The following is an 18953-nucleotide window of genomic DNA, read 5'->3' as shown; positions in this document are numbered from 1 at the left end:
CCAAAAGAAGAGGCGCAAATGGCTGTCTTCATAGATCAGTGCTATGCTGAAAAACAGCGATCTAGGGGTAAGGTAAAAACTAATGGTTCTTTACATGGAGAGCAACTTAAAAATTCATTGACTGCAAATCTCCCCTCAAAAATAACAAAGATACCGCACACTTCTCTATATACTTATTTACTAGCTATAAGGCACAGTGTGCAACAAGGTATAAATCAGATAAAGAGATTTCATAGAAGTCATTTGAATACAAGGAACCAAGTGAACTAGGCTATATTCCTGGAGATGCTATGGATATAGGAAAGTTATAAAACTCTAGGTAAACAAGAGAAGAAAAAATATACTACTACAAATCAAACCTATTTCTGATTTACTAAAAAAAAACATACTGTTCACAGATCATTCTGTGTTCCTGCAAAGAATACACCTAATGTACAGACCTTTTATGTAGGCATCTCAATACAACTTTTAAAAGTATGCTCCTAAGTAATTAATTTTCCAGCATTAATTCCATAGTCACCATGAAAAATTGTTACTACCTGGCACTGGTTTTGGTACACTTTTAGATCTTCACGGAGCTTCAGATTTTCCTCTTCGAGTTTATTCTTGTTCCTTGCTATTTCATTCACAGTTGCCTTTAGTTTTTCAATAATCAAATCATCCTTTTCACTTTCAGGCTGGGCATAGGTAATTACCTCATCTTGATTTTTTTTCTTATTGTGTATTTGGAATTGATAATTCTGGGTCTGCTTCTATAAAACAAGAAAATATTTTAAATGAATTCAATAATTATATGTAAATTGCTAGGACCAAACCATTAGTACTGAAATCATAAAGCTATTTACATCTTCACCAGTATTTGCTTAGAAAAGGTGGCACACAATTGGAACAGTTTTAATTACTTCTCTAAAGGATACTTCCTTTTTTTTTTTGGTCTCATGTTCCTTGCCCTCAGTAAAAATATGTTTCAGAAACCTTCAAGGGCATAGAATTTTTTCAAGGATTTTTTTCTCCTGTGCTGTGTATTTTCCTGGTACTTAATGTTAACGATCCTCAAATGTGAAAAAGGTGATTATGATGACCTACTCAAAGCAGTTGCCTATAGAAAATAATTTGAGAGAAATGTTCCTCTTTGATTCATTGAACTCAGTAGGAGTTGTGTGTGTGTGCGCCTCAGGATAGATATTAACCTTTGACTAGGGGGGCTAGCATTACACAGTTCATATACAAACAGCTCAGTTACTACAGGAACTGTACTTCTTTGAGATCATTATCCTTAAACCTGGGGAAGAATTATTTGCACATTCTGTAGAATCTTAACACTTCATTCAGTTTCTTGTGCTAATTAAAATCTTAAAACCAAAACTTCAGAAAATTGGTTTTGCCAGTATTTCTGAATTCACAGGCATTGTGAAAAAGCATAATTACTATGGTAACCGTTTTTGCTGTTTAAAAAACTATCCACATGGGCCCCTCTACTGGGAGATTAACAAGCAGTACTAATCTTTCAGAAGACTGAAAATTAGTTGAAAAATGACAACAAAATATAATCTGAAAATCATATATCATGTGCAGACACCAAGCTGAGCAAGAAAATATATCGTAAAAATAAATAGGGTTACAAATACCATATTTCACTGACAAGGACTGCAAGAAGTCATGCTTTAGACAGCTTTTGATGTTATTGACTATGTTCCTGTAATTTGTGTTGGCTGAGAACCTAAGCAGAATGGACCATTGGCTGCATATCAAATAAAAAGCCAAAAGAAATTTGCAGTTTCATTCCTAGAGATAACAAATTAAGGTCCCTTTGACATCTAAGTTATGGACCCTGACATACCAAAGTGTCAATGCATCCTGAGAAAAATATAGTGCAAGACTCCAACTGGTGATCAGAGACCTCACAAAAGAGCAACTAGAGACAAAGACACAGGAACAATTAACACTTTTGAAACAGTTAAGGGATAACAATCCATCGGAACAGGTGTTCTGTTACAGTTGTGAAGAAAATTGTCTTCAAAGAAAGTTCACTCTTGGCAATGAAAGCCTCAACAGAAAAATGCGAATGATCACTGAGTACTCTATTTTGACTTGTCTAACTATATAATCAATATGTATCAGTCAATAGTTTTGTCTAGTCAAAGACTTGGTTTTTTAACACATTTGTATGGAAGTTCAATAGTTGGAATATAATTCTCTCAGCAGCTAAACTCAAAACTTAACTGTCATTCTTGGAACTCTGGATATGAGTAAAGAGTCTCATAGGAATTGTTAAGAAAAAGCTTCACTAGATTAAGATCCAATAAGCTTAGTAACAGTGGAAAAGGGAATTACCAGTCAGCAACATAATTGGCTTCCCCTTACTTAATTTTCAAGGTGTCTTGTGGCCCAGGCAGTTTGTGAGTTATTTTCTTTTTCTTTTTTTTTAGTGCAAGATAGGTCATCAAGACATCATTAAATCAACATTTTGTTCTGGATTGGAAGGAATTAAAAAAATTAAAATGTGCTGGATCAATAGGCTATATATAAAAAAAGTAATGAGCAAACTGGTGAGTAAAAAAGAATCACAAAGTCAACCAAGGACTGAATCATAACTAGAAAGATGAAAAATATGTTAAAAAAGGGGTTAAGTGATCCAGCAAACAACTCCAAGAATGATTCTGGAGTAACATATGAAAATTCATTTTTCTGCATAAACAGTATTAGTATATATTTATGATCTTCAAGAAAACAAAGGCTAACAGATTGGAAGGAACTTTATATTTGAGTCAACATAGTCATGGCACGTACTACTTGGTAAGAAACTTTTTACATAACTTGTCATAATTAATTGCATATCAGTAAATTGCACAGAAAATAAAAGTATCTCCACGATATACTTTAAAAGTAAAAAAGGAATATTCACTGGGTTTTGCAGGTTTTTTGTTGTTTTGTTTTTTTTTTTTTTTAGAAATGTTGTAATTTTCATCATGATACTTATTCATCTTCTCATTTACATGAGAAAATTAAAGTAAAATATCTGTATGTATCATTAGATCTTCCAGTATGGGCCTGCCTTACCTAATGCAATATATTCACTACCAATATAGACATGCATTATCAGATTCACTCTGGGCTTAATTTTTTTAAATTAAGTTAAAATAAGTTCTAGCTGAGCAAGCCATTCATTTTCTTCCTAGAGCAGGAAGGTAGGACTTTTACCTGAAATAAATTATATTTCTCGGACAATAATTTTTGTTGAGCATCCAAATAAACAGGATAATTTTGGCAGATTGTCCCATTCTTATCCCCTTCTCTCAATTTAAATTCCTGAAAGACAGAAAAACAAGACTAGAAAACATAGGGAAAATATCTCTTTTCCATAATCTAAATATTTTTGCAATTTGTATAGTTCTAAAAAAAAGTTAGTTTTTTAATTAATACATAATCTTTCCATAATTTTGGAAAGAAGAAAATAATAACAATTATATAAACCAGCCATCCAGTCATCCCCACCAGAAAAAAATCCAGTCTTAAGGGATATTAATCTGACAAAAAGGGATGATAAACATAATCCCTGAATAAAAATTATAAAATATATTATAAAACTATACAAATTATAAAACATATAAAATATTTTAAACAATTGCTGTATTAGACTATTACCATAATATATTCATTTTACTGGATGGTTGTTCCTGTGACTTTAAAGTTATATCAATGTCAAGCAGAGTAATCAACAAGGAATCAAATCCTTAATATTCAGACACATGTTTTGAGTGCTTGCTTTTTGCCTTCTTATTTTTCTGTAACAGATGGGTCAGCAGCTACCTTGAATAAATTTTACTTCTTGCCCTCTTTGCAATGGCTGCTTTGGGTTCTGAGTTCACCTAGTTTAAACAAAAACCTGTTTAATTCTATTACATCAGATTTATCTAATACTGGTTTTGTATTTGCACTTACATTCATATTTATAGAGTATTTGTATTTGCTTTTAGATCATACCAGATCTTATATGTTCACAAATGGACTTTAAAGGCAGTATACTAAAAAATAAGCAGGAGAACTCCAGTTTAGAGCTGTTGCTCTTTTAGTTTGAAAAGTTAGCAAAATAACAGTGTAATCCTTTATACAGTGGAAACTAATAAACTGTTATGAGAATGTCCTTTTTCACAATGGAAATGTTGTTCCAAAAAGACAGATGATGTTTTATAATTAACCTAAACTGGCATATTCCCCAAATTTAAAAAATAAGGTTTTTTTTTCTACGGAAACAAAATGAAATGCTTTTCAACATAGATTAATACAAATCTTATTTCATAGCTTTCCTAATATCTGCCTTGGCATTTAAAACAATAAATATCTTTCTATTTTATAAAACATGATACAAATGGAGTTTCAGACTACTTAATGAGGACTTCAGATTCAAGGTCTTACTGCTGAGCTTAGTAAATTTTCAACACAGTAATTATTTCCTGAATACTAGAATTTGCTAAATATATTCCAAGCACTTATTTTTCATACTGCATAATTAATCAAATTACAGCATTGTCTTAAATTATTTTCAAATTTTAATATTGAATAAGGTAATTCTCAAATTAGCTCTATCAGACAGTTTCACAGCAGTGATATATTTAGACAATGATAGATGTATAGCCCATTTATTATTCTTGTAGTAGCAGCTGTTGGCAGCTATGCTGCAGTCCAAATTGTAGTAGCTTTTCTGATGGTAAGAACTTCCATGTGGAAGAGACAGCAACATCATGGAGAACTACGATGTGTCTAGGATATCTGTGTAGGTACAGTCACCTGAAGGTTGCAGAAGTTAATCTTGTATCTTATAGAAGAACATAAAAGACAGACAAGTCCAAAATAAAGACCCTAAAACCTTGCTTAATTAAAAAGTACAAAAGTACTTAAAATCTACTAGAGCTTAATTTTTTGATCATAAATTCTCAGTGTCTGCATCATCTGCATCATAAATCTACATCATAAACATGTAAATCTTCCCAATGCTTAGCAGCTAGGCAACTAGCTCTCACTTCAATTGATATTCCTCTGCTTGCTTTGCCTGCAGTACCCAGTTTGGTAAGCGCTCTAAGCATATACTACTTTATTATGCTCTTTACAGAGGATGGCCAGAGAAAGTACAAATTTTTTTTGTGATCTTCCTATGCTTCATCAGATTACAGGTTAGACTGTTCTTCCCATATGTGGAAGACAGTTTCATAATCCTTCCAGACAGAATCGGAAGTAGAATCTTCTCATGTTCGTCTTCTACCCAACAAACACGTTATTTTTTAACAGGCTCTGGAATTCTTCCTTTTGAAGTTGCTTCACTTTGCACAGAATACCAGCAAATTTATTGGGTAAGCAAAAAAGAAGCAGCAAAAGTTAGCACAGCTAGAGATTGTATCACTCAGTTATAAGAACTGAGACTGGATACCAGTTTCTGCACCAGTGAATGGAGCCAGAGAAGTATTTGGGGAGAAGCCACCACTTCCAGGCACACTCTCTACATGCCAGTTCTCTGTGTTGCCTAACTTTTCCGCTGGTCCAATAAACATTTGATTGATCCACAGATTGTAAAGTAAACTGTAACTCTGAGAAGATAAGGCTGGGAATTATGATCAGAAATAAGCATCATCCTGTATCCAAGAACAGGTCCACTACAATCCATTCTGTGTCCAAAGGGATAGGAAATGTGACTGGATTCTGTTCTCAGCACCTATTATCTAGTCCCCCAATCAGTATGCTGGATTCTGTGGCATGTATTTTAAGTGCCTAATCCTTCATCAGGCATTAGCTTGGGAAACCAGGCACTGAGGTCAAGGTTGTGGATTGTCTCAGCTACATGGGTGCTGTCAAGATATATGTGCAACAAGCAGTTTTCCAAACCTAAATCTTTTTTTTCCACGTAACCCAACATGGTCAAGGTTGTCCTGAGCTTTATAAAACTTGAATTAATGATAGGTATTATGTGACAGTACCCTGGATATGTAAAAGGTCTGATGAGATCATATAATCCACATATACACATATACTAATCAGGAAAACAGTAACATTTATTTATAGTTACACTTTAAAAAAAATTCATATTAATATTAAACTATGCAACTTTCTTGACAAAGCAAGAAAATTATATAATTTTTGTAGAATTATGAGAAAATTAAAGCTTACAACTATAAATCACAGATTAGTTCTAAAGGGATATTAAAATTAGAATATAATAACAAAGTATTCTTACCTCCAGTTTCTTGTATAAATTTCTTGGGTCAGACGATGTCACTAGGCTTTCCTCACATTCTTCTCTACTGTTGACCTTTTTGTGTTTTAATTGATGTGACTGTAGCTTTTCATAACTATGTGTCAACTTTGTAAACTAAAAACAAAAGCAGAGTTGAACATGAAAAAATCTATCAAAGATGACCACATGGCCAAAGTTTTCTTTAAACTAGAAACACCAACTGCAGCTTCAGCATTCTAAATGTTTAATCAATGTAACAAAAAATCAATTAATAAAGTTAATCTATTATAGATGAACAAGACTAAGCTCTCACATAAATGTTAGTTAACATTTCAAATGGGTTCATTTGACAGCTACTTAACTCTGCTGAAGTTCTTCATAGCAGTTACCCATAGAGTCACTTCCTTTATAATGTTTATATGGAATGTTCTATACTTGTTTACTGCCATCTTGTGTTGACATTTTTAAAGGATGTTTCACTAGTAAGAATGACAGATTATCATTAATGTACTTTAAATTTGCACGTTTCTTTGTTGTAGCGAAAATTGTGGAAATGTAACATGTGTGATGATTGCATTCTGCTGGAATTACCACAGAGTGTCTCACAGAATTTGACACTAAATAGACAAAAGACACTGCCTACTGATCTTACCATGAAAACCCAGCTTAGGACTCAGAGGAAAGGAGGTAGAGGCAGAGAAGGGAAGGCACCAAGGGAAGTACCAGCCCCTTCAGAAAAACAGCTGGTCTGCTCTACTGCACTCTACTGCACAAGCAAAGGGTCTCTCTAGTGGCTGTTAACAGGTTTGATACAGAAAACTGACATTATCTAGTAGGGATATGTACATTTGTTTTTGGGAAAAAAAAACAAACCCAAGAATATTGACAAAGGAAACACTAAAAATACAGTTTTAAGGACAGCTGAGCAAAAGAACTTTGTGAAGAATGCTGAGTAGAAAAGAACCTTATAACTATAACTACTGATCGTGTCTCTTGTTGATAAGTTCCTTTAAATTCAGGTATATATGAATTTAAAAATTCTGACTCTAACATAAAGTTCTTTGTATAACCAAACAAAATCCATAAAATCTCATATTTTTGTTAACTGCTCAAAGTGAACTACTGTTTGGAAAAGAAATTACTTCCAAGGAATTAATTGGAAATGGAATGGAATCCTGTTGAATCAACACGGACTGAACAACTGAGGTTTGTGCAGATGACAAAGATGGCCAAAGAAGTCTAGAAAAGATACAGAAACTGAAGCAAAAAAAATTGTATGGAAACTTCCTAGAGACATTTGAGATGAACTTGGGAATCATAATATGGGACAGAGAAAACTAATTGAAAAGATGAAGATAGATTGTCCTGGACTAGAAAGTTTCATTCCTGTGGATAGATTTGACCAACTTGGAATGTCTGAATAGCAATTCTGTAACACAGATTTACAGAGCTGAGATACTGCCTTCAAAACCGAATCAGAAGTCTTGCAGAGTATCTGCCTATATTTGAAGTTGACCTTGCCAGAGAACACAGTTAAGATAAAATATTTGAAATTAGTCAAGAGTATACGGACTCAAACAACATGGAACTCATTGCCCTTGGAAGAAAGATACCCTTTTGCAAATAACAGTTTTGTTCTTGAATATATTATGGCATATGTGAACTGCCTGGGAAGAGCAAACTCAGATAAGACAGGTATTAGAATGTTCATGCTAAAAAGGTTAGGAAATACAAGATCCAGCAATTCAGCAAATCAGTCAAAAATGGAACAGAATGGCCAAAATCAGAAAATTCAGTCTGAGCATTTAATGACATAATGACATATAGTAGTATATGTATATGACATATAGTAGTATATTACAGACAGATTAGATTCTGGATGTTATCATAACTAGAAACTAGACTAAAAGCCAAGAATCCTTCCATTTAATGCTAGATATTCACTTTAAAACATCCAAGTTGTTCTCTTTGCACGTTTTACATATTAAAGAAAAAAAAAAAACAAACAAAAGACCAAAAGATGAGGCACTTCAGTGAATTCTGGGGTAGAATTAATCTAAGTTCAGATTTCTGAAAGTTAGACATACAAGCCTGAGCTACTCTGCATTAGAAAAAGCTGCCTTCAAATGCTTAGTCATTTCAGCTATCTTAAATTCTTGTCATACACTGACATGAGTTGTATTCTAGGGGTGTCCATTTCTCTCCATTGACTCTAAAGGGAGCCTGAGGTAGTTCAGATGTAGCCATCTAGCTTTTAAATGTCTAAGCAAGGCAATTAGTTGCCAAGTGCTCAGAGCAAGAATAGATTCTTGTTCTTTTGCTGAGAGATTTCTGTCGTTTTCAAAATGAGAATAGCTATGAGACATAAATTAAAAAAAAAAAAGAAGGAACAAGTAATGAAGATGAACTTCTAAAGTTTTTGCTATTTAATTATGACAAAATGTTGTACATTTGAATGAGTGCAGCAGTGTGGCCTAGGAGTTTCAGGTTACATACCAGGAATTATTTCCCTAATACAAGAAAAATATAGGTATTACTGCATTCAACAGGCACACAATCAATTCAGTGGGACTGCTGCTCATTAAACAGCTGCTTTTAGCAGTAGCAAGGAAAAAAAAGCGCAGAGAACAGAAGAGAAATTTGTTTGAAATAGTCTAGCATTCTGATAGCTAGAAAAAGTGATCCTTTCTATTTCTAGTGAGATTAGGGAGGAACAAATCTTGGGAGCAATTTTAAGAATACATCTGCAGAGAAAGCTACAATGCTATTGGTATATAGTGATATACCATTTGTGCAAAACCAAAGTGTAGCTCTTAATATTATACAGTTTAGAAGGTGGTATAACTTCCAAGTGATGATAAGAACCAAAAGAAGGGAGTCAAAGGAGATAAGGCAAAGATTAATATTGTCAAGGAAGCTCTATATTTTAGATATGAGTTTGTGTAGCTGAGAATTGGGGACATTAAAGTAATTTTATTGTAGACCCTGCAGCACTCTAATTCAAGAAAGAAACTTAATAAGGAGACTGGTAAAAGCTAGAGACACAGAGTGGGACAGTCCTGTCTAGCACAGGTGCTTGGAACTGTTCTGACAGGCAGACTTCTGTTTATCACAGAGAATCCAGGCACACCTCCTAACATAGGCATTCAACAGTTTACTTCTTCAGTTAGTGTGTACAAGATGGGCATTTCATGAAGAAATATGGTTTGGTGAAAGGGTAAGAATGGGGATCAAAAATAAATGGAAAGAGCATCAGTGCTGAAACCTTTGTCAAAATAAACAGCATGACTGAGAGAAGAGGAAATGTTTGGAGACATGGACTGGGAAAATATTCTTAAGAGCTATAAATCTAAACATCTGAATAAAGATAAAAGAAGACGCAATCAAGAAACTCAAAGAAAGGTTAGGAGGTCTAAGTGGTAACTAAAGAGGAGGAGCTGGGCAAAAAATATAACCAGGTTTAAAGAAAAAAGCTTGTAGGTAGGAAATATCAGATACTTTTTTTCTTTTAAAAAGGAGAAAATGTTGTATTTGCCTGTGGAAAGGCCCTGTAGGGTAACTAACAGCTTCAAAATAAAAATCTTTATCAAAAATGGCCTGGAGTTTTAATTTCAGAAGGTTCAATTTCATTGAAGATCTTAGCAAGAACATGTAACATAAACCCAATCATTTTTAGCATATGATTAAAAAAATATTGCAGCAAATGTGAAAAAGGATAGGACGAGAGAGAGATATACTATATTTTGGGAGATAGTTCTGCATTGCTAAAGGTAGCTTACATCTTATACGTAAAAAGTCACACTGTTTTTCACTGTGTGATGTTTATCTTCTCCATAATCATGCTAAGATGTTTCTTTTTATGTAATTTGTGTAAATGATAAAACAGCTTTTATTTCTACCTACTTTCCCAAATGACTGAAAGTGTTAATTGCAAAACAACCAAAGCATTCACTGCTTACTTACAGAACTGTTTGCCAAATCAATTTTCATATATAAAACAAAATATAAATTAAAGACAACATAACATTAAAAATAAGTAATGCATTTATTTGTTTGATGTATTCAGGTGGTGTTATCACTTCTAAATGAAAATAATGATAGCCAATTTATGCAATCTAAGATGATTATATAGTAAGTGTGATGACTGGAAATTATAACACTAAGTATCTGGTAGGAGAATCCAGTGAAGGGAATAGAAAAATGGCCAGAAAAACAATGCAGAATTGTGTATGTTAACTTCTTCAAATGTGAGAAACAGAAAAAACTGAAGTTTCGTAAAAATTTTTGATTTATGATTGAAGTAGAAAATAGTGAAGAAACAAAAATGCAGGTGGCAGAGCAAACACAGCCAAACAGAATCATAAAACCATAGAATGGTTTGGGTTGAAAAGGACCTTTAAAAGATCATCTAGTCCAACCCTTTGCCATGAACAGGGAGATCTTTCACTGGACCAGGTTGGTCAAAGCCCCACCCAACCTGCACTTGGAATGGGGCATCCACAACTTCTCTGGGCAATCTGTTCCAGTGTTTCACCACCCTCACTGAAAAAAACCCAAACTGTTCCTCAGGTTTCAGTTTAAAACAAGCCCTGATAGGTAGTCTGTCCCCATCTTTCTAATAAGCCCCCTTTAACTACTGAAAGGCTGCACTAAGCTTTCCCTGGAGCCTTTTCTTCTCCAGCTCTCAAAGCCTGTCTTCACAGGAGGTGCTCCAGAATCTTTGTTGCCTCCACTTGACTTGCTCTAACCAGGTCCGTGTCTTTCTTGTACTGAGTGCCCCAGAGCTGGATGCAGCACTCCAGGTGGGGTCTCACTAGAGCTGAGTGGAAGGGAAGAACCACCTCCCTCAACCTATTGGCCACATTTCTTTTTATGCAGCCCAGGATACAATTGGCTTTCTGGGCTGTGAGTACACTCTGAAATAAATAAAGCTCAAACAAATTCCCAGTATCATTAATCTAGCTTACTCCTGTTCTTATACTATGGAAAGCTATACCTTATGGAAAACTACCAAATCACTTTAATAGTCCCTTAAAAGCAGAAAAATGTATAGCAAAGACATAAGAACAGTTTAAATCTTAGAATTCCTGATGTGCATCAGAGTCTTAATAGCATAAATCTAACTATGTTTTATTCATTTTCAGTTTTCGTTAGTCCGAAGTCAGGAAATCACATATCTGTCTTCATAACAGATGTTATGATCACATCAAAATCCATCCAAGCAGTTTGGACATGACAGTACAGAAATTATAATGCAGCCTGGGAGGAAGTTGTAGTCATCATCATTCGTACGACATGATTCATCTTTCCCAAATCCATAACATCACATCTATATCATTTGGCATGGATAAGCTTTTTATAATACAATCACAAAATAATGAAATTGACATTTTTCTTACTTGAGATTTCAGTGCTTGAAGCTGAGTTTCATAGCTCTGAGCCATTTCATATTTAGTTTTCTGTAAGTCTTCCAATTTTTGTTGAAGTAGTCCCACCTACAGTTAGAATAAGCACTCAAATGTATCTTTTCTGAAGTGTTTCAAAGTAGGTCATTTTTGGAAAAGTAATTTTACACTTTGGAAGAAGACCATTGCTTAAGGGAGAGGTATTAAAAATATATTTTAATGCAGTAACTTAATAATAAAACTGGATACCAGAAACCCAGATTGTGGTATAAACATAAAATTGGGAGATTTTATAGTAAAAAATCTCAGTGTATACTTATGTTATGATTGAATGATAATATTGTACAAGGCTGTCATAAAAGATAATTTCTGAAAGTTTTTCTGACCCAGTTATGTGAATGAACTGCTGTGCCCCATTGTGAAAAATTTCCTTGAATGGCTCTAATAAATCATATGAAAGACTTTCCACTACTTATGTACAAATTATTGGAAGACCCTGTAGACTCATTTCTGCTCCCTAAGTACAGTGCCATTTGAGAAAACTTGAATTATTACTGAGTTTCACAGAGATCCGAGAAATATGACCAAGTGCATACATGACATGCTTTTCTGGAAGGACAGCTGGAAGCTAGGCAGAATATGCTAAAGTATTTCAGATAACATCTCTGTGCAGGCAAATAAATTGAGGATTTGAGGATTGGCTACCTGAATTATTCTTTTGGCTCCTCTGACCGCGATGACTAAGGGCAAGTTCCTAATTGCTCATTAGGGAGAGTTACTCCATTTTCAGAACTGCCATTGGCAGTTTAGACACCTAGCTCACACAGCAGTGCCCTTGTGTAGACACCTAAATTCAGCTGTCTTGAACTAGAACTGAATGCTATGCAAGGATTTCTTGATGCTTCTGAATGAATACTCAGCAGACAAGACTGTGAAGTACAGACAATACTAGGTACACTGGGGCTTTCAGTTTCGTAAGAAAGTCGAAGTAGTAATGCAATTCAAATCTTCACAATGAATAAAATTATCATACAAAACCAGTATATCATGTAAAATGATGAAAATCAGATATAAACAGGAGCTACAGAGACATAATGTTGTGAACCTTTTTGAACTGTACACTTCCATTTAAAATTTCTGATGAAACGAGAAGTGTTGGCATTTAGAAAAAACCCATAAAATTATTTTTTTTACAGTTAAACTGAGGATATTTGATTTAGACTTTAGGGAAACAGAAGAAATACGAGATTTTCAATGACATTTTTACAATCACTTTTCAGAACAGAAGCACAATTTAAAACAAAACACTAAGGATAATTAGTGACCTTTAAAGGGTGTTTGGCATTTTTACATAACAGAACAAACGTGTCTCCTTATAGAGCATTTAAAGCATACTAATAAGTAAGTACCAGAATAAATACTTCCTTTATAGAATGTGATATTCTTAAATACCTCTTGACCTTTTTGATCCAGTTTGCTTTGGGCACTTGCTAATTCTTGATCCTGGATATCCATCTTCGCTTCTAAAGCGCTCATCTTTCTTTCCCATTCCAGTTGCTTTCTGTTTACCATGATGTCAATTTGATGCACTAATTCCTGAAGTTCAGCTTCACATGGAGGTCTAAAAACATAAAAAGAAGAGATTTATTTTTTCAAGAGAGAAGACAAATTTTTCTTTACATTGCTAAAACTTTATTTTAATTCTGATGGAATTAACCACTTTTCAACATCAGAAAGAAACGGGAAAGGTAAATGACGCCTTCAAATATAGGTCTAGAGTCAAATGCTCAACTTTTGACTGCACTAAACTGAAAAAACAGCTACTTAGTATGGATATGTGTTTATCAAAGATTTGTTATTTGGTGCTTAAATTGTGCACATCCCTTGTTTTGATAATTATTACAGGAAATTGAAGCAAATTTTTTAGATTTGTAATGTCATAATTAAAATTTTACGTGATTTTTTTAAAGTCAAATTCTCTAAACCTTCTTTTACATCAACAAATCCTTGAAACTATAATATCATCAATGTTAAGCTTGGAAAGGCTTTTTAAATACAGACATAAATCTTAATACCAAAAGGCATTAATGTTAAATGTTAAAACTGTTACCAATGCCATAATACCACTTCGAAATTCAATATGAAACACAGGATGATAATAAACAAAGCGCAAGCAAGTAGTACACTGTGATGTTCATGTTTCAAAATAAAACTACCCCCCTTCCAAGTGCCTCAAACTCATCTCAAAAGTAGCATTAATGATGCAGTAAACTTTGATCCTCTCTGGGTGGAATATAAAACAGGCTTTTGAAAACAGAAAACAAAGCCATACTGCATCAGGACTACCTCTTCTTTGATACTGCTATAAGGACCTGTGCCCTTCCAGACTCATGTAATGTCATGTGGCAACACCTTGGTGAACCACCAGCAATGACTCAGACATCTTATTTCAGCCTTCGGAAATAGGCACTTTCTTTACTGTGCATCGCGTGGATCATCTAAATATTATTATGCAAGTGCAAAGACAACTTCTAGCCTAGATCATCAGGTTACCCTTTCAGATCCTGACTGGCACCTTTCCCTTTTAAATTTCACTTCTCTCTTTCAGATCATCCCACAAAAGGCAAATTCTGCAGCCCTTGCTAGAAAATTTTCTCTCGATGGTGCTTGCATTCTTCTTGAACCTAGACCCACCAATATATAAAAAAGGGAGATGTTGAAAGAAAAATTCCTTCTGAAACAGCTTCTCAGTTTATCTTCACTATCTCTAATTTCTTACATGGATCCTCTAAGTACACTTGCAGCTGCGAAAGGACAGCTGTATGTGAAGAAGCTACAGATTACTGCTTCTGTTCCACTATCAAAACTACTCTGTACCATGTCACTGGTATTGCTAACAGTGCTGCAGTTATCCCTACCTACTAGCATAGAGGTACTACTTGCTGCTGTAACTATTATTTTAGTCCACTAAGTGTTTTGAAAAGAATGCTAACTAGCCCCTTCATAATATGGCCAATCATGTGGTATCAAAATCATGAGACTTTATTTTATCACTGGTGTGGAATGCAGTGGTTTCTTTTGTTTAATATGCCATCAGGTAAAAAACCACACAGACAATGAATTTGCTCATAAAGCAAAGAAGTATGCATGGGTTTTTTTACCTGTATGGATATAGCATTCCCACTTTGTAGAATGCATACACCAAATGGGATTCATCATACAGGGAAGTAATGACTTGTACTTAAGCAAAAGGCAGCTTTTTTTGGGGGGTTCATTTACTTTGAAACAGCTCAAATCACTTAAAGGTAGCTCATTTTAAAGTGATGTAGGCAAGTTCTTAATCTTCTTTTATTCCGTTTCCATATAGCTGAAAATAGACATGATTCATATTCTACTGTCATTAATATCTATTTATCTTCATGTAAAACTAAATGTTTCCAACTTTAGACAAACCAAAATCCAGATTAAAAGTTTTACTCACTCCAGGCCTTTATCACAAATGACTTTTGCACTTATTAGACTTTTCTAGCCCTATTTATTTGTCTTTTGCAGTTCTGCACAGGTCTGTATTTTTCTCACTGTTTCCTAGCAGACACAGAAAGAATATTATTGTCCATACTCTTTAGAATAAAATTGTAATTTAGAAACTACCATTTTAAGAAATGTCTTGACTGACTGTCTCTACTTCATACCTTCTTCCCTTATTACTCAGGTTTGCTCACAAATAGGAAAATAAGTATGACCATATTTATCCAAACACAAGCAAAACCTATGCAGTTAACAAATATTTCCATCTTACACAGAACATTCATTAGTTTTTGGTATTTAACTCCGATTCTTGAACCAATATTAATTCATTTTATTATCGCAAAACTTGCTTTAAAGATAGTAAATATGTAAATCAGTTGTAAATAGTCCATTAGAATCTTCTATCCCAAAGTTCTATTATAAGAACTACAACTAATTTATTTAACAATTTTCAACTGTACAGCATCATACAGATTTGTGGATGGATTATTTGTTATTTATGAGTCTTTGCAGATGCAATATAATTGTCATGATTTTCACCACCATTACTCAGCCATCTTCCCAAATTTTAAAGCTTCTGCATTATCTCTGGAATACTATCAGCATAGACTGAAATGAATGTCTCCTTTCATTGAATGTGTAACCTAAACTACTCTTCCAGATTCTTTGTATAGTTAATGGAAATAAATAACTACCAAGAATTCTGGTTTATGATGGGACAAATCACTCTAGAGTCATCTGCAATAGCCTAAAATTTCATATATGTCGATTAAAACACAGGCAAGGCAGAATCTGACCTCTTGAAATAGGCTTCTGATTTGTAAAACAGTATCCAAAGAATATCAATCTTTTGTTTTTTTTAATTCAAGTTTTTATATGACTACATTTACCAATCATATGACTAACAAAAAAAAAAACAAAAAACACTCAAAGCAAAAGGGCCACACCACTCAGAATATAGTATTTTACTACAGCAATTTTTATCTATCATGAAAAGTGCATCCACTATTCTTTAGTACAAGAAGACCACTTTCAAATCCTATTAAAATCTTTCTTGGGCCAGAATAAGGTGTGAGAGATTATGCCTGTTTCTATTATTTTAAGAAATACTTTTACACTTAATATATATCATATTACCTTGGACTGTTTCTTGGTACTAATGACAGAATAAACTAGTTAATTTGAAAAATAGGTAACAAGTTTATTTTCAAATTATGATAGATAAATATTCTGTTTAACTTATTATATGAAGAAGTACTTCCTATATTTCTGTTTTCCTTGAAGAGACTGGATGGGATGAGGTCCTATATTCAATCTGACTCGTGTTTTCACTTCTTTAGAAAGACTTTATGCTGTACTAACATATTTTTTTAGACTAACATTAAAAGAACTAATCTTGGATTATGTAAAAAAAAATAGATGTATTGTGATGGAAAGTGCACTTCATACTGGGGGAGAACAATTGTGGTTATTATCTGTGGAAAATAAGATAGGGCTTTAGCAATGAATGTCTTGGTTTTAAGATTTTTAATGTTTTAAGAGCTGTGACATGTAAGTTGATACTGCTTTAGCATAGCAACTTCAACTGTTTTTTAAAACAGTTTGAAATAACATTTCTTAACATCTTAATAAAACCCTACATAGCTTTCATTTCCCTCCCTTTTGTTCAGGTATGGATATTTTAAAAATTTAAGTAACTAACAGAAACAGTGAGTAGAGTATTAGCTAAAGCAATAAGATGTGTTGTCTTAATTATCAGTAACCTCTCCAATTTACATGGAAATAAAAAGAAATTGAGCATCAAGTTTGCTTCTAAAATCATTAATATTTTGTTTGTCATTTTTAATAAACCTACATACTTCAATTCCATCATATTCTCAAGTCCCAAGACACTAAGTCATTACTTACTTAGTGACAGCTTGTTCCTGGAACAATTCTAAGGCCTCCTCCATAATACTGATTGTCGTTTTAACCTGTTAAAACACCAAAAATCAAGTAATTCAGATTCTTAAATGCATACATTTACACAGCCAAGTAGTACATACTGGATAGTACTACACTTTCCTTTAAATCTCTGTAATTTTCCCATTGCAAACAACAAGGACAGGAATGCAGCTCTAGTTACAGGCTGGAATGGGGAAGACGAAAACTTCTGGAATAAGCTCAGCTCTGTGACAGCAGCTCTCGCATTTGGTGCAGCACTGACATACTAGAGGTGATGCTAGCCTGAGCGTAGCCCTGGATTTCCATGAGGGACACTGAAACACATAAACCTAAATTTGCCATAGATCCATGGCTGCATGCATCAAACATTTCCGTTCCTTTGAGCACCAAAATTAACCTACATCCCGGATATAATTGCTCTCAAACACAGTTTTGGACTCCTATTGATTATTCACTCCCTTGCTTGGCAGATGAGGTCTAAAACAAATAGTAGTCAAGTATCTCAGCAGACAGATCAGAACAAGGCTGTTACTGGGACCAGTCCAGTTCTGTGGGTCCAGCAGGACACAAGGATGTGGGGGCAAGCTTACCTGCATCCAAGAACAGGAGCCAACCACACTATAGGTGATGGAGTAGCATGAAACATCCCTAATTCCTCATGGGAGTGAGCAGTGGGGGCTCTTAAGAGTACACATGGATGTGTGGATACTGTCACAGAGCACTGTAGCCTTGGCTCCACAAGGACCAGGCACCTGAGGTGACACTGCCACAGGGGCACCGGCTCCAACAGAGACCGGGCACCTGAGGTGACGCAGGCACAGGAGCACTGGCTCCACAAGGACCAGGACCTGAGGTGACACTGCCAAAGAATCAGCACCCGTGACACCATAGGAGACCGACACCTGAGGCGACACAGGCACAGGGGCAGCCATGGCTGTACCGGGCACCTGAGGAGACCGGGGCACCGACAGCACCCCCGGGTCCTCGGACACCTGACGAGACCGGGACACCGACGGCATCCCCCGCGCCCCCGAGGCCTCCCCCTCCCCTCCCGTTACCTTCCGCGTTCCCCCTCCGCTCCTTCCGCACCCGCTGTCTCTATGGCCTCGGTACGAGCCCCGCAGCCCGGCCACCCGCCCCGGCCTGCCCTGTCCCGTCCCGTCCCTTCCCGTCCCGCCGCAGCTGCCGCCCGTCCCGCCGCTCCCCGCTGCCGTCGCCGCGGTAACGCGGAGGGCGGCGAGCGAGGCGGGAAGGCGGCCGGGACAGGGCAGGGACAGGGCGGGCACCAGCTCCGGCTGGGAGTGGAGAGGGGCGCCCAGGGTATCCCGGTGTCAGGGCCGGCGCCACTCCCGGTGTCTTTTGCAGGGCCCCGTGTCCCTCCAGTAGCCGCCCATCGATCTGAAGGAAGCTGGAGCTGGAAACAGCACCCGGGGTAAAGAACATGTACTTCAACATAATTTAAGAAATCGGTAGGCAAGATGGTTTGAGGTTTTTTTCCTCTTCCTTTTTTTTTTTTCCTCTTAAAACACTGTTATTACTAGATATTGAAAAGGCTGAACATTATTCTTTCCTTCCTGAATGACTAACTATGCTTTTGTAAAAGGGCTTCAAATGATTTTCAGGTTATTTTGCAAACGACCTCGACCTGATGACATTTCTCTTTACATTCTTGTGGCCTTCAGTCTGTCTTATTCAACAACAAAATGCTTTTAGGAATCACAGCTACTTCAGCTTTTTATAGGAATAATTTTGGGTTTTTAGGTTTAGTGAGTTTTTCTACCAGGATGGTTCTATTCACTTTGTACTTATTGTTCTGAAATTGCACAGAGCATTTTCGGGAGCTGCTAGTC

General features: G+C 35.5%; 1 protein-coding gene across 1 annotated transcript in view; it reads right to left on the bottom strand.

The window, feature by feature from the left end:
• Positions 1 to 18351, bottom strand: part of DEUP1 (deuterosome assembly protein 1) — a 41744-nt gene extending 23393 nt beyond the window's left edge. Inside the window, 8 exon segments of the mRNA XM_064645081.1 lie at positions 540 to 752; positions 3202 to 3309; positions 6227 to 6361; positions 11626 to 11721; positions 13084 to 13252; positions 17068 to 17132; positions 17856 to 17881; positions 17884 to 18351. Coding sequence (XP_064501151.1) covers positions 540 to 752; positions 3202 to 3309; positions 6227 to 6361; positions 11626 to 11721; positions 13084 to 13252; positions 17068 to 17132; positions 17856 to 17881; positions 17884 to 17992 — 921 coding nt within the window. The 5' untranslated portion in view covers positions 17993 to 18351.
• Between the last annotated feature and the right edge of the window lie 602 nt (positions 18352 to 18953).

Source organism: Pseudopipra pipra, chromosome 2 (assembly GCF_036250125.1).
Source record: "Pseudopipra pipra isolate bDixPip1 chromosome 2, bDixPip1.hap1, whole genome shotgun sequence".
NCBI lineage: Eukaryota > Metazoa > Chordata > Aves > Passeriformes > Pipridae > Pseudopipra > Pseudopipra pipra.
This window is presented reverse-complemented; position numbering and strand designations above follow the sequence as displayed.